The sequence below is a fragment of the Haliotis rubra genome, unplaced genomic scaffold (assembly GCF_003918875.1).
Source record: "Haliotis rubra isolate DU_JTF1 unplaced genomic scaffold, ASM391887v1 Scf72, whole genome shotgun sequence".
Classification (NCBI taxonomy): domain Eukaryota; kingdom Metazoa; phylum Mollusca; class Gastropoda; order Lepetellida; family Haliotidae; genus Haliotis; species Haliotis rubra.
In genome coordinates, this window is record NW_025767435.1 from 1337685 (window position 1) to 1362725 (window position 25041).

The 25041-nt window shown below is 39.9% G+C and overlaps 1 protein-coding gene across 1 annotated transcript in view; it reads right to left on the reverse strand.

Annotated features, from left to right (window-relative positions):
* LOC124259349 (F-actin-uncapping protein LRRC16A-like) overlaps positions 1 to 25041 on the reverse strand; it is a 106399-nt gene that overhangs the window by 65862 nt on the left and 15496 nt on the right. Inside the window, 2 exon segments of the mRNA XM_046693472.1 lie at positions 1487 to 1546; positions 3953 to 4003. Coding sequence (XP_046549428.1) covers positions 1487 to 1546; positions 3953 to 4003 — 111 coding nt within the window.

The following is a 25041-nucleotide window of genomic DNA, read 5'->3' on the forward strand; positions in this document are numbered from 1 at the left end:
TAGTTACGAGCTACAGCAGCTCTACATCCAGGAATGAACAAATCGTTATACCGGTTATCTAGACCTGTTTGCATTTCTGGTGTCCCCCACCGTGATACTGCTGGAATATTGCTAAAAGCGGCGTAAAACTATACTCAGTCAGTCAGTCAAACCCGTTTGAGAACAGCTGTGATCTACTTCAGGTCATCTGATGTCCTGCATCAGCCACCCAATCCTTCAATCAACCCATTTGATGCCCATTTCAGGCAATCCAATTCCCTATTCAGTCCACGTGTACCAATGCCTATTCATTTCATTATCTGATATGACTATGGCTAGATAATAAAAGGTGAAAGTCTAGATATTAGTTATTTTTGTTCAGACATCATAGAATAAGTTGATACCGTGCATATTATAACACAAACAAAAACAAAACCTGACAGATTTGGGTTGTTTAACCTAATATTGCATACAGAGAAATTGTACCAAGAGTGACCGAAAAATTAACACCCATTTGGCCCTGAGTAGGAAAGGGTTACATCACAAACTCAATAAAATCTGTGAATATTAAGACTTGTGTTTTGGTACCAGGCAAAGATTGGCAATGAAACGTACTAATACCTATTACATGGTTTTACATAGCGAGTAATTCCTGCGTACTTGACTCAACAATTTAGTATAATAACCCCAAAATATGTTCATATGTGTCAAAGCTGACGCAATATTTTTTTCACATATGTGTACCTTAATCCAACCCCCAAAGAATACAATAATAATGAACCACATCTGATTACTTACAACAGAGGACAATATCACAAAGTATGCTTTCACAGCCCTTGATATATTTAAAATTATTAACGAAATATGTTCACGACTCACATCTTTACAAAATAACTCCAAAGCAGCATCTAGAGTGAGTCACAATGACTCCCATTTTAAAAAGTCTATGTAAAACCTTGCTATTATAACAGTCTAAACAAAAATTCCAGAATATAGATAGTAGACATTGATCCCAGAAACATTCACTTGACAACATACTAGTGTTGGGAATTGGTTAAAACCTCATAATTGATGATTGCTTCATTACAACAGATCAATCATCGAAAAATAATTGGTTAGCGTCATTTATGAAATTTTCCTGTTTTGTTGTTGTTGTTTTTTGTTAATGAAAAAAAAAACATAATGAAAAAAACATGTAGTTCTTTGGGGGTTTATTTTGGTGGCAAATTTCACATCTTGAAAGGATTACTACTTAACTAGTATGTTAGGAACATAAAATTCCTTGAGTCTTTAAGATAAATTCAATCATGACTTGGAACAAGCTTGTAGTGGTTATGAAATGTAACTTACAAAACCAACCTTGTGAAAAATATTGTTAATGCAAAAAGTGTTCCAGAATTGTTTATATTCGATTATGAGAAAACATGATCGATTGCTTGGTCGTTTAGTCACTGCGACCAATCTTCGATTATTTCAATTAATCGGACCACCACTACAACATACATACCTGGTTGGGCTTCCTGCTTTCTATTGCTTGAATGTCTAGGAAGTGGAAACTTTGCTCCAGCTGAAAAATAAGACAAATAAACATTTCAGTATGACTAACACCGAAAAGGCTAAAATTTGAAAAAAATATTTTGAGGATCGAGTGTCACTTCAAATCCTGGGAATCAGTCATACTACCATTAAAAATATGTTTCAGTTTCTAGTGTCATATATAGCAGATGCTGTTTTCTGCCCAACTGACAATGTATTATAGAGCTAAGTTCAATATCGCCCAGTTGTGTAACTTGGTGTTTTTGGTGAGAAAAACACAATGTTCCTTCATCATTACATTTATTGTCAATAAACAAATTAACTCTTAAGTCATACGACTTGTCTTACTTGTGAGATTATTCCCCAAAGAAACACTTTTATTCAGCCTTGTAGAATAAGGACACGGTGATAAAAAAAGTCGGGTCTTGGAACAACACAGAACCAGAACAGTGTGTGTTTGTTACAAGTACCATTGAAGAATCTAAAATCTCTTTACAAATACTTAAATGATTATATTCTGTTATTGCTTTCATGTTACATGTGTTACAATACTTTTCACTTAGATAATAGTAACAGGAGACATCTGCATATGATTCGAGGATACTTTTAGATGTTCTACAAATACAGAGGTTCAAAATTAATGTTTAAACATTTCTGAAAAAGAATTATCTTCAATTTTCCAGTTTCACTGATAATGCCAATGAGAACCCTCAAGCTAGTAGCACAACATGAATTGACATCCACTTGGGAATAAATTGTCATTCTTTAACGCCAAAAGGGATGTTCGTCTTAACTGTGTACAGTTAGCTAAATTTGAAAAACTTTCTTCCCGTTTTCAAACCAATCAATTGAGAAATGCCAAAATTACTCAAGATATATTTTTTGGAGAAACCTAATGGTTTCCTAATGACATAAAGAGGCAGATAAAAATGGCAGATGATGGGGAAATGTAGGAGGTGTGAAGAAGTCAGCAAGAAACTTCACCCGTGATTTGAGGACTGTTCATTCATAATTCCAACAAACAGACACCATACCCTTCGACTGTATGGAGCTACAGACATGAAAACAGTTTCCACGGCAATGACGAAAGGAATAAGGATAACCATCTAAAAATGCACAATCATGAGGAAATATTTGACTGCAGGTAATATATACCTTTTAACTACAACTATTTTAAGGATTTAAGATTGATAACTGGTTGAAAGGACAAGATTCCAGCATTGATTACGGCAGTAAATTTCCACAGGCAATAAAGACAGAGTATTTCTGTTGAGATGAGAGAGTACATGTTATTAAAGGCTCCAGTAAGCAATATTCCAACTGTGAATGTGGCGTTCAATAATTAAATCAGGACCAAGAAAACCAGTGACAGATATCATGAGCTACAATCACAGGGGATGATGACCCACAATCAACAGTATCATGCCATACTTGACACTCCTGACAAATCCTCGGTAGTTGGCTCCTATGATATCATGGACGAGTCATACCCCAGACACCCAATCCTCGGTAGTTGGCTCCTATGATATCATGGGCGTCATAGTCATACCCAGTTGACATGGATGTAGTCATACCCAGATCCCAATCCTCGTAGTTGGCTCCTATGATATCATGGAGTCGAGTCATATCATGGACAGACACCCAATCCTCGGATATCAGTTGGCTCCTATGATATCATGGGACGATAGTCATACCCCAGACACCCAATCCTCGGCAGTTGGCTCCTATGATATCATGGACGACATAGTCATACCCATGGACGTGAATCATACCCCTGACACTCCAATCGTGTAGTTGTCCTATGATATCAGACACCCAATCCTCGGTAGTTGGCTCCTATGATATCATGGACGATATCATGGGCGTAGTCATACCCTGGACACCCAATCCTCGGCAGTTGGCTCCTATGATATCATGGACGTAGTCATACCCCAGACACCCAATCCTCGGCAGTTGGCTCCTATGATATCATGGACGTAGTCATACCCAGACACCCAATCCTCGGCAGTTGGCTCCTATGATATCATGTTGACACCCAATCCTCGGCAGTTGGCTCCTATGATATCATGGACGTAGTCATACCCAGACACCCAATCCTCGGCTAGTTGGCTCCTATGATATCATGGACGTAGTCATACCCCAGACACCCAATCCTCGGTAGTTGGCTCCTATGATATCATGGACGTAGTCATACACCAATCCTCGGTAGTTGGCTCCTATGATATCATGGACAGATATATCATGGGCCCTCAGATACCCAATCCTCGGCAGTTGGCTCCGATCCTCGGCAGTTGGCTCCTTTGATATCATGGACGTAGCATGACAAGCATATGATACTTAGAGCCTAATCTATCCTGGACACTCAGTCTTTGTTAAACAGCTCCCATAACAAGGCACCATCCTAAGAAACATCTAAATATGTGTGAACAACACTCACCTTTGTAGGCACTCGGGCTGCCAGCACAAACAGGCGGCATGGTGAAAAGGCCTGAAGAAATAAACGTTATCTTTCAACATAAATTCATCAAAACAAAGGATATCATTTTTATACAAGCCATAGAAATTTAATTCAAAACATGTTCTCAGTTTAAGAGAAAAGTTCAGATTTAAAACGACACAGACATTTGCCATTTTTTCACATTCAACCAAAGTATGGCTGTTCCATTATTCATGCAGTCTCTACAACATGCTGAAAAAAATGTTATTCTGCTTTTTGTGTGGCCCTGCTAAATTGCATCCAACAAATGTCATTCCAGTGTATAGGTGTAGGCATGGCAACTGACTTCTGATGGATGTTAACTGTACTGCCAAGAAAGGCACAAAGGGCCAGGAATTGGGGGGAAATGTTTGATTGGACTGTTGATGCATAGCAATTTATAAAAATCAAAATTTAACATGAACAGCACACTGCATTATCAAGACAAACATAAATGGACAAATCACTGGAAACTTTCCAAAGTTTCTACCTTGCTTGAAGAGCTAGGCATGTGTCCATTCAGAAAATGTCAATAAATTGAACTAATCATGTACATCATTTTTTATAATCTTTGACAGATAGACCTTTTCAGCTGGTCACAATGTTAAATACTACCCAATACTCTACACTGCAAGATTAGACAAGTACTTCTTTACCTTAAGCAGTGCTATCACAATGGTTGATCCATATTGCAAAAGAATTGCAGTGTTTATTCATGATTACGGCACTTTTGTGATGCTACTTTTAGCAGTATATCAGTCAAAACCTTATATTGTTTAACTTGTCAGGCTACAGCAGATATTGGAACAGTATTAAGTTACTAAGTAATTGTTAGTTCTCTAAACAGGAAACAGTTTCCTTGTAAAGACAAGAATTCATATAAAAAATCCACAAAAAAGTCTGTTGTTTGACATCACATTAAACAATCCAGCTGTATAACAGCAACCTATAATAACTGAATCTGGACCAGACAATCCAGTGACTGATATCGAGAGCAACAATCCACACCATCAGGGGGCAATGGGTACATCAGGGTAGAACCTAGTCTAACCTGGAATCTCCCTGAATGACATTCATGAGCACTGATTTTAAAAACAATTAACTAAGATCAGACCATATATAAGTATTTCTATCTCGTAGGTAACTATACATATGATGCCATGGACAGCAACTGGGTTCTGTCAGATCAACTTCATGGCTAGATCAAAATATGTCTTACTAAGATGTCTACTGCCACAGTCTACCCCAAATGTTTTAAAAAGACCATTGAACATTTTAACTTTTTTTATTTTTAAATTAATTTAATAATCTTTGTGGAGATGATTACTTGAATGTGATTAAAATTTGCTTGCTTAATACGTATCCCTAATTCACATCTTGAGTGAGTGAGTGAGTTTAGTTTTACGCCACACTCCGCAATATTCCAGCTATATGGCGGCGGTTTGTACATAATCGAGTCTGGACCAGACAATCCAGTGATCAACAGCATGAGCATCGATCTGCGTAATTGGGAACCGATGACATGTGTCAACCAAGTCAGCGAGCCTGACCACCCGATCCCGTTAGTCGCCTCTTACGACAAGCATAGTCGCCTTTTGTGGCAAGCATGGGTTGCAGAAGACCTATTCTACTCCTGATCTTCACGGGTCTCACATCTTGAGGTTTGTAACATGTGGCAAAGTCTTTGATTACAACTTGTTACATGCACGCATTTTTCAGGAACACCTAAATATACCATGAAATATTTTATATATTCACTAGTCTGCTTCCAGTTTTGCGCCATTTTGACAAAGAAACTCTGTGACACAAAATGTCAGATTGGTCTAGCCTTATCGGCTATACTAAATGAGCCAACATGTCCTGTCACGCAGATTTTCCTGTGCTGCAGTCAATTTGTCAAAACAACACCTTGCAGGTATCTGCTGACACAGTGTACCAAACAAACCCTGCAGTACATTCATGAAACGTGATTCATCCCCGGAAAAACTTTACTTTTTGTTCATCTTAGTCTCTTTTCACAATTCAAATTAAATATTCTGCGTCATTTGAATGATGTGTAAAAGTGAGCCATCTCTGTTGACCTCATGTCTTTTGTTTAGTAAATATTCATACTGAATGAATTACTCATAAATTTATTCATGTTAAAAGAAATATTTTTTTGTTCATATTAATGTTGTGTTTAACGCTGCATGCTAGATATATTCCAGCCATATGACAGTGTAACAATCAAGTCTTGACCAGTCAATATAGTGACTGACGTCAGGTGCATCTCAATCAGCACATGACAGGCATTATTGAAGTTACCAAGACTAACCACCTGACACCATTACGACGAGCATAGACAAATTCTAACCCACAAGTGAGTGAGTGATTTATTATTTAACGCCGCACTCAGCAGTCTGTAAATATTCGAGTCTGGATCAAACAATCCAGTGATCATCATCATTAGCTTAATTCTATCCAATTGGGATATGACAACATCTGTCAACCAAGTCAGCAAGCCTCACTACCCGATCACGTTAATCGCCTCTTACGACAAGGCCAATTCTAACACGAGCGATTGAGTGAGTGAGTGTAGCATAACGCCATGTAGGTCATGTGACGTTTCCACTTTGGTGAAACACTGGTACTACAGTGCCGTGTTCCACATAACGATCTTATAGTGAGTGAATGACTTTAGTATTACTCCACTTTTAACAATATTCCAGTAATATTACGGCAGGGTACACGAGTAATGGGTTTAACACATTGTACCAGTGTTGGGAATCAAACCCTGGTCTTTGGCAAGACAAGCAAAGGCCTTAACCACTAGGCTACCCCACAGCCCCTATTTGTTTGAATGAACATAAAACAGTCAACTTTAGTGTATGCACACATATCATATTAAAGGTTACCTTCATATTTTTGTCAGGGCTTTCCAATCAAACTCTTGAGACATTCACAGGTTACCCAAACAGGGCTGCACAAGAGTAAGTCAGATACCTGAGTAATGAATATGGATTTGTACCAGCCCTAGTACCAGTTCGTGAGACCTACAGGGGTTACGTGGGTAGGGTCAAGTACCTTGGTATAAGTCTGGATTCACACCAGCCCTAGTACCAACTCGTGAGACCTACAGGGGTTACGTGGGTAGGGTCGAGTACCTTGGTGTAAGTCTGGATTCATACCAGCCCTAGTACCAACTTGTGAGACCTACAGGGGTTACGTGGGTAGGGTCGAGTACCTTGGAGTAAGTCTGGATTCATACCAGCCCTAGTACCAACTCAGTGAGACCTACAGGGGTTACGTGGGTAGGGTCGAGTACCTTGGTGTAAGTCTGGATTCATACCAGCCCTAGTACCTAGTACCAACTCATGAGACCTACAGGGGTTACGTGGGTAGGGTCGAGTACCTTAGAGTAAGTCTGGATTCATACCAGCCCTAGTACCAACTCGTGAGACCTACAGGGGTTACGTGGGTAGGGTCGAGTACCTTGGTGTAAGTCTGGATTCACACCAGCCCTAGTACCAACTCGTGAGACCTACAGGGGTTACGTGGGTAGGGTCGAGTACCTTGGTATAAGTCTGGATTCACACCAGCCCTAGTACCAACTCGTGAGACCTACAGGGGTTACGTGGTAGGGTTGAGTACCTTGGTATAAGTCTGGATTCATATTCACACCAGCCCTAGTACCAACTCCTAGTACCAACTTCAGTGAGACCTACAGGGGTTACGTGGGTAGGGTCGAGTACCTTAGAGTAAGTCTAGATTCATACCAGCCCTAGTACCAACTCATGAGACCTACAAGGGTTACGTGGGTAGGGTCGAGTACCTTGGTGTAAGTCTGGATTTGTACCAGCCCTAGTACCAACTCGGAGACCCACAGGGTTTAAGTCAGGTGAGACCTACAGGGGTTACGTGGGTAGGGTCGAGTACCTTGGTGTAAGTCTGGATTCATACCAGCCCTAGTACCAACTCATGTGAGACCTACAGGGGTTACGTGGGTAGGGTCCAGTACCTTACCTTAGAGTAAGTCTAGATTCATACCAGCCCTAGGGACCATCTCACACGAGACCTACAGGGGTTACGTGTAGGGTCGAGTACCTTGGTGTAAGTCTGGATTCATACCAGCCCTAGTACCAACTTGCGTGAGACCTACAGGGGTTACGCCCTGTGTAGGGTCGAGTACCTTAGAGTAAGTCTGGATTTGTACCAGCCCTAGTACCAACTCGTGAGACCTACAGGGGTTACGTGGGTAGGGTCGAGTACCTTGGTGTAAGTCTGGATTTATACCAGCCCTAGTACCAACTCGTGAGACCTACAGGGGTTACGTGGGTAGGGTCGAGTACCTTGGTGTAAGTCTGGATTTGTACCAGCCCTAGTACCAACTCGTGAGTCCTAGTACCAACTCGTGAGACCTACAGGGGTTACGTGGGTAGGGTCGGGTACCTTGGTGTAAGTCTGGATTTGTACCAGCCCTAGTACCAACTCGTGAGACCTACAGGGGTTATGTGGGTAGGGTCGAGTACTTTGGTGTAAGTCTGGATTTGTACCAGCCCTTGTACTGAGTGGCCGTGGTATTCTTCCTGGATGCCACAACCCATCACTTCCTTGTGTCTGTGTCAACACAGAACTCACGCACATAAAGAGTCAATAGCACTCAACAACAGACATTCACCTTATTATATATGAAATGTGAATAAGAATAAACACACCCTCTACACAACCTCGCTCGACTGACGATGAATACCGTGGCTACAGGTTCACAGCAGGAGAAACATTCAACTTGTAATTCTCAAATAACATAATACACATCTTTCATGTTTAATACTATAACTAGATATGTTTTGTTTCTGCGGTATTCTCCCCGTCATGTTTGTCCATCCTTGACAAAGGTGTTCCGATTCATTTGCATATGGCTTTTTGACAGCACAGTGAACTAATATAACTAAGCCTGGTAACAGTGAGCCATTGAAATATCTCACTGCCACACCCCAGGACGATATCATACTCAAACACAGTAATGCCCTTGACAAACAAAACATTTGACCTTGTATTATCAGAGGATACTAATACAAACACTTTCAGGAACCAGGATCTTATCAAAGGCAATGTTTCACATTTAAGCATCATTTCCTTCCTTCATCACAAGCCATTCAATATTTCACACATTCGGTCGGTTCATAATTCACGATCAGAAGGGTGTGAAATACACAAAATTGCCTGACTGCATTAGAACCAACATACATCAGAAGCTGCAAGCCCTGGCTAAACTCGACAGACCCTAACTTATATAAAAAGAAACGAAAAAAATATAGCTTATTATGACTAATAAATCTACACATAAATTTACTGAAGGCCACAAAGACCCATACAAATGTGAGGTAAGGGCCAACCATAACATATACCGGCATGAGCATACAAGGTGCTGTGTATTTCATACACTGTTATTTCAGATTTTTTATTCCACTCAATGATTAACTTATTCGCTATGTGGCTGAAAAATGCTGATGTGACGTAAAACTTTACCTCACTCAGAATTAGTTTCACTATTATATCCAAAATAACAAACTCTTACATAGTTTTGATTCTTAATTTATATGTTGGAAACAAGAGCTGTTCATAACACCAACGTGAACATATTATGCAAATTAGCATTGCATGACTTTATAAGGTGATTGTACAAGCTGACAGTACGTTCATTTCCTGACAAACAATTCATCAACTAAATATACCCTGAAAATGAGGAAGCAGCAAATAGGATGTAATTGCTGTGAGGGAGTGAATATTGCTAACAACATACAAGCAACTGTGCAGCTATTCGCAAGTATATTTCTGACACTTGCATACAAAATACAAACAAAACAATGTCAGTGACTTTAGTTTTACGCCGCACTCAGTAATATTCCAGCTATATGGCGGTGGTCTATAAATAATCAAGTCTGGACCAGACAATCCAGTGATCAACATCATGAGCACCAATCTGTGCAATTGGGATACGATGACATGTGTCAATCAAGTCAGCGAGCCTGACCACATGAACCCGTTAGTCGCCACTTACGACAAGTATGGGTAAATGAATATCAATTCTATCCCGGAGCAAATACAACAAGATAATGCTGCGAAAAACATAAAGTTTAAGCAATATTTTTCAAATTGTTTTTAATAAAGAACAGAAATAACCAGCATGCGCAGAACATTAACCACTAGTTTGTCTATTCTGAACCACAAGACCAAGTTTCAAATAGTAGGTAGTTTGTTGGCATAAAATATCATCGTCCTTTATCAGAATCAAGACAAGATGCCATTGTGAAACAGCTAAGTAATTAATTACATGACATAAAATAACATTCATTCAATCCCTCCTATATCTCTATTCCATTCAGGGCAAGAAGATCTTCGTTTTCAAACACAACAAAGTTTACGCCTGGATGACCCAATAAAAGCTTCCAAACAAAACCACAAATGACAAAAAATATTTGACATCCTGGAATAGATCTGGTGTCGGTCCCTACTTGACATTTGAGGAGTGAATACAGCAAACACGCTCAGACAGCGTCTAGTGTAATTTCAGTGGCCATCCACGGACTTACCCAAGGGAGGCAACACCTTCATGTTAAGTTTCACGATGAAATGGGGCACTGACTGCCCACTTGGGTGTTAAATCTCAAATCTATTAACGTTTGACCCTTGAATTTGCCAGGGGGTCATGGCTGATCCTGTTTGTGTCCAAGCTAAAGAAAATAATTGTTTATTGAACTGGGGGTACTTTCCCCAGTTCCCAGCATGATAAACACAATGAGACCTCAGTGTTTTAACCAACTGTCCAGGACAGTGGTAGTTCTGGGGCACATCAGAATCTCCACAGGGTTAGTGAGTGAGTTCGGTTTAAAACCATCAGTGAGTGAGTTTAGTTTTACGCCGCACTCAGCAATATTCCAGCTATATGGTGGCGGTCTGTAAATAATCGAGTCTGAACCAGACAATCCAGTGATCAACAGCATGATTAACACCATGAAGATTGAGTGAGTGAGTTAGTATGGTTTTATACCGCTTTAAGCAATTTTCCAGCAATATCGCGGCAGCGGACCCCAGAAATGGGCTTCACACATATGGGGAATTCAAACCAGGTCTTTGGCGTGACGAGCAAACGCTTTAACCACTAGGCTACCCCACTGAAGAGGATACGGGTATCCAGGGAGACTAAAGATGATGACACAGCTAACTCTATGTTGTGGAGTGAGGAAGAAAAGACTTGGTAGAATTACACAATTATGTTGAAGCTCAAACCTACATATCAGTCCTGAATATCACCTGGCTATCTCACCGAGGTGTTCTTTGGCAATAACGGAAACATCAGTCCTGAATCTCACCAAAACCTCACCAGAATCTCACCAAGGTGTTCCATGGTCACATTACCCCTTACCTGTCCATCAACAATTAAACTGAAATATATATTTTCAAGGATGAAGGAAAGAGCTCTAGGGTATTGACCAAGATATAAGGCATATCAGCTAGCACCAGGTTTGATAATACTTTTTGTGACAAATAATTGGTAGTATTTATTTGATAGTGCTCTGTTCAATACCAATACATTTTGCAATATCTTTATTTATATACATTTGCTTTATAATTCTTTCCACATTTCCTTAATAGTGAGTGAGTTAAGTTTTATGCTGCTTTTAACAATATTCCAGCTATATCACGGCGGGGGACACCATTCTGGTTAATAAAGTGTAAATCAAATCTAACTTCATATTATCTATGTAATTGAGGAGCATATGGTGATGAGTGCATTGTTCTGCTTGAATACTATTTCTTGAAAAGGATGTTAGTTGACACAGAGTGGCTCCCAATAGAAACGGAAGCTACTACTGTCATTGCTTTGACCTTTAAGCAACAAACCCAGCTTCAGCAACTGACAGTTCAGGACTTAGCTAATGCAGCTCCATCCCTGTCTCTCTCCCTCAAGGGCAGTAAGAAACACAAACAGCAATCAGCATGTCAGCTGTGAGATTTCCCAAGATGCAATGTGGCATTTCTTTTTTCAAAACTGCAAGGCATCATGGTCAATGCTAAAACAGCGACTGATGAACAACTGCACCTTAGACCTACCTACAACACACACATACAACCATGCCTAGAGTTTCAAACTAATGACCCATACCCAGAAAATGACAGTTGGTTGTTACCATGGTAACAAAGGAAAGTTATCCTTATCGAAAGTAAAAGTAATTGTTGGCATGTTTGCTATTCTAAGTGAAAATCATTCAATTTAAATTTAATCATTTTTGGATGACAAAACAAATACTAGATACAAAAGGAAAATAAGTGAGAGGCGATATTATTGAGACCACTTCTAACCAGCAGTTGACGATGTTGTTAAGGCTTAAATGAAGCCTTTTGGCCCGGTTTCATTGATCAATTACATAGTTCCTTTAACTAAATTTAATTTTGAAATGGTTACTTTTCAGAATGTCCAGGAAAGTGGTAAATTTAAGTTCTGTAGAATCTCCACAGGGTTAGTGAGTGAGTTCAACATTGCTTTAACCAGTACAGCAGTTATATCGTTGCAAGCCAGTTTGATGTATAGGGAAGCTTGAAGTGATGCAGGACCAAGGTGTTCATCAACTTCAGTGACACCCCAGGGAAGGAGCGATGGGGTGGCCTAGTGTGTTAAAGCATTCGTTCGTCACACCGAAGACCCAGTTAGATTCCCCACAAGGGTACGATGTGTGAAGCCCATCCCTGGTGTCCCTCACCATGATATTGCTGGAATATTGCTACAAGCGGCTCAAAACCAAACTCACTCACTCCCTCACATCAAAATAACAATATCACAAACAACTGAGTAAGTGAGTGAGTGTGAATTTATGCCTCTTTTAGCAATATATCAGCAATCTCAAGGCGAGGCACACCAGATATGGGCTTCACACATTGTACCCATGCTTGGAATTGAATCTGGGTCCTCAGGTGACCAGCAAAAACTTTAACCACTTGGCTACTTCATCATAAACTAAGTGACATAGACAGAATGTTATAACATTTATACCAGTTCTATATACCAAGTACTTAAGTATTTCAGACATTAAGGGAACAGGTACCAGGTATGGCCAATAGTTGCAGATGAGTGACCGATGATATTTGCTCATGATCCACGATTTTTCAAAAATTCCCTGTATGACAGTAAATGTCATATTGTGTTGTAAATACACTGGGATCTTTCAAGGGACCTGGAAATATGACTGTCTTAGAGTAATTATCCCCAACTGAACTGAAGGTAGAGAGCAGCAGTGATATGTCCCTGTCAGAATCTGACATTACTGGTAATTCACGTCTAAAGGTCAAGGTCAGCACCTGACATGTGAGAACAAACATGTGGCTATGCTGAACAACTTTATCCCCCCACCAAGTGGCTGCACGAATGTACTGTACACTGAAGGTGTAGAGACAAGCCTTGTCAACAGGTGCTTGTCTAAACAGACAACAGGGTTATCTAGAAATGTAGTCATGTTTACCTACTTGTTCTTCCTGTAGACATGATAACATGACCAACTGCTGGGTGAGGTCTGAATGTGACTGATTGCTTGGACATATTGTCATACAAAAAGCATTAATACTGCCAAGTAAGTGAATGAGTTTAGTTTTACACCGTTATTAGCAATATTCCAGCAACATCACGGTGAGGGGACACCAGAAATGGGTTTCACACATTGTACCCATGTGGGGAATCGAACACGGGTATTCAGCATGACGAACTAACGCTTTAACCACTAGGCTACCCCACTGCCCCAATACTGCCAAGGAACACATACATATTTACAACACAATTTACAACCACAACTTCATTTCAAGTCAATAAAATATAATTACACAACTGAATGACTTAAGTGTATACATGTCTTACTACCAAGACAGTGTTTATTGCCCACCTGTACACCTCCAGACTCTATTTCCTTAAATTACTACCTGCTGACATGAATCCTACTAAACATTCATACTTAATGTGGATCACATATGCTAACAGTTATGTAATAAATCATTGAACTGTTTGTGTAAAAACATACAAAAAGATATACACAGTTTAACACACAGTTTGAATGAAATTCCACTTACGAGTACAGTTTAACACACAGTTTGAATGAAATTCCACTTACGAGTAGGTTCATAGTTATCAATGTACCAAAGTTATAATTATTGGTAACCGCCAGTTGTCTGTGGTCTGTGTTTGCCGCGATTAGGACCCCATCGTGGGGGGTCGGCTTATGCACGAAACATACCATTTTGACACTGATTTTAAGGGTCAAGTTTGGGGGTCGGCTTATCTATGGGGTCGGCTTATAGACGGTAATATACGGTATATATCGGCTACTTCATCTCCTGTATAACAAGGAAAGGAAACTTTCTGAAACAGATATTCATCAACAGATATAAACTCTTAAATTGGATTTCCTGCAGCTGTAGCCAAATAGGACAATAGACTCAAGAACAGTAGACATCAGTAATCTGCTGGGTATATTTATCCAAGTACTGGGCATATAGACATAACAGAGTTTGGATTAATGTATATCGTTGAGTTTTATACTGTTAATCAGTAATATTCTAACAATACTATGGCAGGGGACCCTAAAGGCACTTCACATTGTAACCAATGTGGGAGTCGAACCCACACCTGGAGTGTGAGTAGCAAGTAATGAATAGTCAACTGAGCCAATATCAAATCAATTGATATCACAAACATGACCGATATTGGTTTATCACCATGCCGTCTCATTCCCATGCAGTCAGATTTGAAGAACACTCTATCTCACATAATCAACTCATGCATAAAATTCTTCTCATTCTCCAACTGACCAGAACGCTGACTCAGCAAGATAAATCATTAACACAGGCAATTGCTGTGACTATCTCCCTGCATTACGTAACGATGATTCATACACAAGTCTCTCCGACTGATGTGGTCCAGAATTCATGATTACAGTCATTACCATACGACATGTAATTTTCCCCCTCAGTAACCTGTGCTGCTGCATACCCAGTCAGATCAAAGCTGGTAGCCAGAGATGAGCATTACAATAATACATACTGTAGCCATAGCTCACCCAAACACAGCAACACTGAAACACTATCTGTGGAGAAGTCAATACAAGGTCTAGGTTCATACAAAACAAATTTTAAACTTGTTTAAGGTTAGTTAAAGTCCCAAGTGTGCTTTCAACAAATGTATAAATGTAATGTGACATTCCTACCTATTTTCATCGTCAAAAGGCCCTACAATTGTACATTCAAATTAAAATAATCCAGCCTTCTTTACAGTGAAGATCTGGGTGTGAACTCATCCAGCCTTCTTTCCAGTGAAGATCTGGGTTTGACTCATCCAGCCTACTTTACAGTGAAGATCTGGGTTTGACTCATCCAGCCTACTTTACAGTGAAGGTCTGGGTTTGAATTCATCATGGACTCTTTACAGTGAAGATCTGGGTTTTTACAGTGAAGATCTGGGTTTGATCCAGCCTACTTTACAGTGAAGATCTGGGTTTGACTCATCCAGCCTACTTTACAGTGAAGATCTGGGTTTGACTCATCCAGCCTACTTTACAGTGAAGATCTGGGTTTGACTCATCCAGCCTACTTTACAGTGAAGATCTGGGTTTGACTCATCAGCCTCTGGGTTTGAATTCAGCCTGAAGATCTGGGTTTGAATTCATCCAGCCTACTTTACAGTGAAGATCTGGGTTTGACTTTGACTCATCAGTGAAGATCTATCCAGCCTTTTACAGAAGATCTGGGTTGAATTCATCCAGCCTACTTTACAGTGAAGATCTGATCTCCAGTTTTACAGTGAAGATCTCATCCAGCCTACTTTACAGTGAAGATCTGGGGTTTGAATTCATCCAGCCTACTTTACAGTGAAGATCTGGGTTTGAATTCATCCAGCCTCTTTTACAGTGAAGATCTGGGTTTGACTCATCCAGCCTACTTTACAGTGAAGATCTGGGTTTGACTCATCCAGCCTACTTTACAGTGAAGATCTGGGTTTGAATTCATCCAGCCTACTTTTGACTCTTTACAGTGAAGATCTGGGTTTGACTCATCCAGCCTACTTTACAGTGAAGATCTGGGTTTGAATTCATCCAGCCTACTTTACAGTGAAGATCTGGGTTTGAATTCATCCAGCCTACTTTACAGTGAAGATCTGGGTTTGACAGTGAAGATCTGGGTTTGAATTCATCCAGCCTACTTTACAGTGAAGATCTGGGTTTGAATCCATCCAGCCTTACTTCCAGTGAAGATCTTTTGACATCCAGCCTGTGAAGATCTGGGTTTGAATTCCAGCCTACTTTACAGTGAAGATCTGGGTTTGATCCAGCCTACTTTACAGTGAAGATCTGGGTTTGACTTCATCCAGCCTACTTTACAGTGAAGATCTGGGTTTGACTCATCCAGCCTACTTTACAGTGAAGATCTGGGTTTGGACTCATCCAGCCTACTTTACAGTGAAGATCTGGGTTTGACTCATCCAGCCTACTTTACAGTGAAGATCTGGGTTTGAATTCATCCAGCCTACTTTTACAGTGAAGATCTGGGTTTGAATCATCCAGCCTACTTTACAGTGAAGATCTGGGTTTGAATTCATCCAGGACTCTTTACAGTGAAGATCTGGGTTTGAATTCATCCAGCCTACTTTACAGTGAAGATCTGGGTTTGACTCATCCAGCCTACTTTACAGTGAAGATCTGGGTTTGACTCATCCAGCACTTTACAGTGAAGATCTGGCTTGACTCATCAGTGTGAAGATCTGGGTTTGAATTCATCCAGCCTACTTTACAGTGAAGATCTGGGTTTGACTCATCCAGCCTACTTTACAGTGAAGATCTGGGTTTGAATCATCCAGCCTACTTTACAGTGAAGATCTGGGTTTGAATTCATCATCCAGCCTACTTTACAGTGAAGATCTGGGTTGAATTCATCCAGCCTACTTTACAGTGAAGATCTGGGTTTGACTCATCCAGCCTACTTTACAGTGAAGATCTGGGTTTGAATTCATCCAGCCTACTTTACAGTGAAGATCTGGGTTTGACTCATCCAGCCTACTTTACAGTGAAGATCTGGGTTTGACTCATCCAGCCTACTTTACAGTGAAGATCTGGGTTTGACTCATCCAGCCTACTTTACAGTGAAGATCTGGGTTTGACTCATCCAGGACTCTTTACAGTGAAGATCCATAGGACTTTTACAGTGAAGATCTGGTGTTGAATTCATCCAGGACTCTTTACAGTGAAGATCTGGGGTTTGATTTCATCCAGCCTACTTTACAGTGAAGATCTGGGTTTGAATTCATCCAGCCTACTTTACAGTGAAGATATGGGTTTGACTCATCCAGCCTACTTTACAGTGAAGATCTGGGTTTGACATCCAGCCTACTTGACAGTGAAGATCTGGGTTTGACCCATCCAGCCTACTTGACAGTGAAGATCTGGGTTTGAACTCATCCAGCCTACTTTACAGTGAAAATCTGGGTTTGAATTCATCTTCAGCAACCCATGCTTGCTGTAAGAGGTGACTAACGGGATCTAACTGTTGGGCTTTATGACTGATGTGTGTCACTGTATCTCAATTGCATATATACATGCTCATGATGTCAGCCACTGGATTGCTTTGTCAAGAACCAACTACATTGATGAGTGTATCTTTAAACAACAAAACAAATCTATTGGTTGAATTACAAACTAAATATCTGAACATGATGTCAACATGAATTACTAATGAAGAAATATTTGTAAAGATTTTTCAAATAAAAAGGTTAACCAGGATTTATTTATCAAAGAATTAGCCCTGTTCAAACCAAATTTGATTTTCAGGTCCTTTCAGACCCAAATGAAAAATTAGTGACCTTGTCAATCTTGTGAGAAATCTTTGGGAATGTAACCACTTCATGTTCTCTTCAAACCAGGTCTTACTGCCATGCTACCACATTAATGAAGCAAGATTCTCCATAAATCACTACGGCTCCTATATAATGTGAATGTAATTGGTCATTTCCATCAAAATAATATATTTTCAGAGATATATCTTTGTCTACCTATTTGCATTTAATCCTGACACTGACTCCCTGTTATTCATCCCAATGTTCGAGTGTTATCCGTTTCAAGCAGACAAGAGGGTTCTTCCCTATCCTGTTTTATCATGTCAATTCTATTTCCTGAAACCTTTCTTTGTGAAACCGGCTTGTAGTGTGAAAAAAGCATCCTCAGAAATCATCATAAATATACAATTATTAAATCTTTTATATCTTATTATTGATCAAATCCTCATTTTTTTCTCAAAGAAGATCTATCTTAAAAGCACAATATATAAATGTGATTTCATGTTAATGTATATGGGCCTAGTGGCCTTCATACTCGAATACAGAATTGACTGATTGATGTTACATACACAGTTGAAAGACAGCGTATCTCAGACAGCCATAAACGATTACAAATTAGACCTAAGTAAAGCCGTCATTTCCCAAACTCAAATAGCAAAATAATTCAGGGATCCCTTGATTCAAACGTCAAGCATCCTTGGTCCCACTTTAATTCGGGACACTGCTGGGTATAACATTGATACACAGATGTCTGGGATACTAGCGCGGGAGCTATTCCAGGGGATGTACAAGCAGGTTTAATTACTCACACTGTGGGTCTACAGTGCAGGCAGACACAGGCAGCCCTGTTTATTGCCCCACTGAGACAATCCATCCTAATCAAGTATTGTGGGGAGTGTTCTGTGCATGTGTCGGGGATCAGGGGAATTACCTGATTTGGTTGTGTGTAATTTACCATGTCAACAAATACTCAGTGTACACCTGTCCCCATTTGTTGGACTGCTTTGTGAGTGAGTGAGTTTTGAGGGTGAGAGCGAGTGAGAGTGAGTGAGCTTTGTGAGCGAGTGAGTGAGCTTTGAGAGTGAGTGAGTGAGCTTTGAGAGTGAGTGAGAGTGGGCGAGTGAGCTTTGAGAGTGAGAGTGAGTAAGTGAGCTTTGTGAGTGAGAGTGAGACTGAGCGAGTGAGCTTTGTGAGTGAGCTTTGAGAGAGAGTGAGTGAGAGTGAGGGAGCTTTTTGAGCGAGTGATTGAGCTTTGAGAGTAAGAGTGAGTGAGCTTTGTGAGTGAGTGAGTGAGTGAGAGTGAGCGAGTGAGCTTTGTGAGTGAGAGTGAGTGAGAATGAGTGAGTGAGCTTTGTCAGTGAGTGAAAGAGTTAGTGAGTGAGTGAGCGAGAGTGATCTGGTCATTTCAGTCAATACTAAGAATAGTCCATCAGCCTGAACACATGGGCAGGCATGAATAATGTAGTGATGGAATGTAACTTCAACCCTAACAAGAAACAAACAACGTAGGATTCTGCATAAAAGATTCACAAGATGCACTAAAATCTAAAACTGATGCTGAAATCTCATAACGACAATAATTCAGCCATACATACCAACTCAATGCTTGAATAAAATAATAATCATAATTTTTGTTTATGAAGATAAACAAGTTTTTTTCACATTTACAAACAAATATTCAAAATACTTTCTAATACTGGCTGTAAGATAAGAACTTGCTAATACAGAGTGGTATTCATTAATCATATTGACTGATAAAAATCAGCAAGAATGATGCATTCAGGAAATCAAATATTTCCAAAATGATTAGCTAGAATACATAGCAAAAGCTATCAGTCTGTATGGTTTTAAGCCCTCTGAGGAACAGTCAAGCAACATCACGGCAGGGGACACCATAAATAGGCTCAACACATGGTACCCATATAGGGAATCAAACCTGGACATTCAAAGCGATGAGTTAACACTTAACAACTCAGCTACATATGCTCCTGTGTCATGAGTGAGTGACTGAGTTATTATTTAACGTCACATCGGCAATATTTCAGCCATATCGTGACGAGAACACTTGACATTGAAATAGCATATATATAGAGATTATAAAACCTGCCAACAAAGGGACAGTAAAGCAACTAGAGTATCACAGATAGATATGTAAAACTAGTAATGGAATCTAAAACATTTTAACTATAGGGGACAACACAATATAAAAATGGGCTATAGATCGCTAACAACTGAAGGTAGATCACCATACTAGGGACCATGGGGACTTACAGTACATTTGCTTCCTGCATGGGCCCTAGCTGGATTTACATCATCCCCTCAGTTGTTAGCAATTGAGATATATCTAGTCATACATTAAAATTACACATATTCTACGATTAAAAACGGAAAGTTCAAATTTACTTTGAATGTTTTGGGACTTACTTGTGTGTCATGAAGCTGACCTAGAAGGCCAATACAAATGAATATCATCCCAGATATCTCCTAATATAGTATTCCCATAACGCATGCCCAGAACAATGACATGTCCCGATATGGGAATATCAACACCTCTACACCCGAAACTGCAATAAACAACCAGAGATAAATACACCAGTAGACAACAAAGAGAAGGAAGCAAAACGTGTAAACACAAGGAAACACAAGCCATGGCATGATGTAGCTGAATGAATTATTCTTGTGCCCACAGAAAATAGAATTCCAAATCAACACACTTCCTGCCAGCCAGTCTTGCAGATTAATCATGTATAAAGGGACAGCATCGTCTTTCCATGAGTGAGTGAGTGACTTGGCTTCCACACCACTTGAGCAGAATTTCGGCTTCATGTTGCAGGAGAAAGCCCACTTTTGTGAAGCTCACAAGGGCTGTATCTGTATGCTCAAAAAGCAAAACAAGAATGTTGACATTTGAGTATGTTTTTACACCGCTTTTAGCAATATTCCAGCAATATCACAGCAGGGTACACCAGAATGGACTTCACACATTGCACCCATGTTGGGAATCGAACCCGGGTCTTCGGCGTGACGAGCAAACGCTTTAAGCACTAGCTTACCCCACCACCTCAAACATGAAATGTGATGGGAGAGAAACATAAGACTGTCACCATATGAAATTTTGAAATAAAACATTTTGAAACACGCGAAATTCAAATTGTTATGGTTAACATGAAATATTAGTTTGACAAAATCAAATTTATAATGTTGAGGTCTACTGATTGTCCAACAGTGGGGGCAGTGGTTATAGCGTTCACTCGTCACGCTGAAGACCCGGGTTTTGATTCCCCACATGGGTACAGTGTGTGAAGCCCATTTATGATGTCCCCTACTGTGATATTGCTGGAATATTGCTAAAAGCTGCATAAAACTAAACTCACTCACTCACTCCAACAGTGTATCATGATACAACACAATCAGTCTATATCAATACACTTGCCATTACACTGTCCACTCAGCAGCTGGAGCATCTTCCTGTTTGACCAGCCAACACAGTCTACAAACACGTTCCAGTGTTAGTGTTGGGCAACCTATCTAGGCATCCCTAAGGCCTCCAATTCTCTTTGGCTAATTAAAAGATAGCACCTGTGTCTGTATTCTTTAATTGGTCAACATTTGTCATAAACAGCTCTGCCCAGTGTTAATGTCTTCAGCCTTAGACCTACAAACACATGGCTCCAATTAAACAGCCTACTGGAGACAATACAGCTTCGAAATATTGTGTTTCTAGATTCAGCCAAAAAATCCAGAGTTTTATTTGTCCTGCATTTGAGAACAAAAGAAGCCCAAGCTGTTATTTTTGTTACATATTACAGAACAGAATTTTATTCTCGTATATCACACAGAATGATACAGAGAACATACAATAAAACACATATTCTAACATACAGCACCTTTCAATGAGTCTCACTCACTCTTATGAACCCTTGATATTTTTACCTGCTATAAGTGCAATACAAGACACTTCCCCCAAACCAGGGCCTAGATTTTCGAAGCTCTCTCAGAGCTAGGACAGTCGTAAGTGCCATTAACATAGACTTACGACTATCTTAGCGCTAAGAGAGCTTCGAAAATCTAGGCCCTGCACATTAGTTCCTTAGTGAACATCTGTTGACATGAAACGGCTTTTCAGACTTTTAGCTGACATTTGCTGAAGATTTGGGTCCAAACATTGACCTCTTAACAGGCCCAGACACTTAGCCACCAGGTCGTGATCAGTGGGGTATTATCACACACTAAGACAGCCAGGTCAACATCAATATATGTCATTTAAAATTTGGTAAATTATGATCTGAAACCTTCATGAACAACACTTTTTTTTATTGTTTTTAACTTTGTCTGCCAGGCTGCTTCATGGGGTGAATAATTAAGGGCAATGTGTTATCATCTTCATATCTGCCAATCACAGTCATGATAATGACCATACAAGCCTACCAATCTATATAAACCATAAATCACTATCCTTTAACTACCACTCAACAATCCATTCCGATAATAATATTATGCACACTATCACCCTCCCAGAGATAAAACATGAAAGCATTTGTTTTGTGCTTCCCAAGGAATTTCGTCTCCTCCAGTGTTATGTGGCAGTGTTATGTGGCTATATTTAGATTTGTGCTATATTTAGACAGAATTCTAGAGGCTTCCACAGTGTTCTGACCCACAGAATAGTACAGACAGAACTGGTAGCTTCTTTTTATGCACACAGGGGGAGCTAGCCATTGCCCCTCATCTCACATGTCATCTCAAGTCACCAGAAGACAGCATAGTCTAAAGGTAAACTGCCTCCGTGGTGTAGTGGTTAGAGTGTCCGCCCAGAGAGTGGAAGGTCGCGGGTCGATCCCCGACCGCGTCATACCAAAAGACGTTAAAATATGGTTCTTGTTGGTCCCTGCCTGGCGCTCAGCATTAATGGGTACAACAAGGACTGGTCGGCTCGGAGTCAGTATAATGTGTCTGAGTGGGGTATTCATGCTTCACTGCGGCATGGTATCTCAGTAGGCTAGCACTATAAAACCAGCTTCAGTCTGGGCTAGTACAAGCAGCCGCACATATACATACACACGCATGCACATCGTCATATGAGCGAAATATTCTCAAGCACGAAGTTAAACCCAATTTCACCTCACCTCACCTCACCTAAAGGTAAACGGAAGTAATAACAGCTCAGGTTATTAATGATAAATAATCTTTCTGTGAGCCCCGTTTTTGAGGACTCCACCCTGTCATTCATGTCACACTGAATATTGCATCCTATTTATCTTCAGGACACAATTATTCAATGTTATCTCATGGGGTAGACTTTAATGTCATATTTACAACTGGGCAGGTTATCAGTAGGATGATGTCATATCCGCGAGCTTATGATAGCCTGGTGACCAGTCCAAATAAACCAGGAATGTTGTATCTGTAGAAGAGCCTCAGGCCGGGTGGAGATATGTATCACGGACGATGAAGTCATATGTTACTCATACATTGTATTGCATATGAGCAGTGTGCCAAATAAAGCATTCTATTTTTGTCCACTTAACATAGAGGGCCAGATAGGGTGACGACATCTTGTATAACAGTCAGAAAATCGAACCACAACCTTCCTCTTCACTGGCAGAGGGCCAGATAGGGTGACGACATCTTGTATAACAGTCAGAGAATCGAACCACAACCTTCCTCTTCGCTGGCAGAGGGCTGGTAGGGTAGCCTAGAGGTTAAAGCTTTCACCAGGCACACCGAAGACACAGGTTTTATCTCCAACATAGGAACCACATGTAGGAACAACACGTGAAGCCTATATTTGGTGTCCCCTGCTGTGATAGTGCGGGAATATTGCTAAAAGCGGCATAAAAACATACTCACTCACACACTCACTCACTCAGCTGGCAGATACAGTATTCTCTATCACATGGAGGCAGTTACACATTTGGCAAAATTAGATAACAGGAAATATTCAACTGGTAAAAATAAGAGCTGATTACCCCAAGAATGTTATATGGCATTCTAAGAAATCCATATACAAATTAAAATCTCCCCAACCCAATTATCCTAACATTGTAAGTCACTTATAAATGACCCATCAAAAAAGGGAAAGCGTGGGATTCAATGTAATGATACCTCTGAAGTTAAGCTTTGTATATTTTATAGATGTTTTTGTCTTTATCAAAATACTACTTTCCACACAATTTGCACACCACATGAAATTGGTTAAAAAACAAAGAATACATTCTCAACACTACCTGACAAATCTTAATCGCTGGAAAAAAAATACAATGCCCAGCAAAAACAACTAAGAGCTTAAAAGGTAAATAATCTTTTCTAGTGATGTTTAATTGCAAATTTGACGTCTTTACTGACAAAGTCGTCTTCTGTTGTTTGTTCATGCGAAGTGATACAATGTTGTTTTCTTACCCCTGGAAAAAAGTTTGACGAAAGCGTAACCCATAGATAAGACGACCCCCTTCTACAGACTGCTTTGTTTGGTCCTCAAAATTCAGCTTATAGACAGTAATATATGGTAATTGTTTAGATCAAGGCTCACGATGTCCATCACTGGATTGTCTGGTCCAGACTCAATTAATTACAGATGGCTGCCATATAGCTGGAATATTGCTGAGTAAGTGAGTGAGTGAGTGAGTGAGTTAATATTTAACGTCACATCGGCAATATCTCAGCCATATCCTGACGAAAACAATTTATATAATACAAAAATGAAAACATTATGAAGAGTTAAACCTGTCAACGATGGACAGTAAAAATTCTAGAGTATCACAGATATGAACATAAAACTAGCATGTAAAACTAAAACAGTGTAATTAACGAAGACAATACAATATAAAACACGGGCTATGGATCGCCAACAACTGAAGGTAGATCACTATACTAGGAACCATGGGAAATATTGCTGAGTGTGGCATTAAACAACAAAGAAAGAAAGAAACACAACCCTACATACCCATCTTTCTTGTTCATATCTAAGTTTACAATATCAACAGAATCAGCCTTTAATATTTGAAACAAATCATAACAAGGAACAATGCAACCAAAGCAAATAAAAATATCACTCTCAACAAACATTCCTTTCAACTGCCATAGTATGAATTCATGTTAAATAATCTAAGGCAGATGTTCTTGAAAGGTATTTAGAAGATGGATGAAGTCATGTATTCATTCTAAGGAAGGAGCAAAAATTAGCAGTTGAAATAAAAAAGTTGTT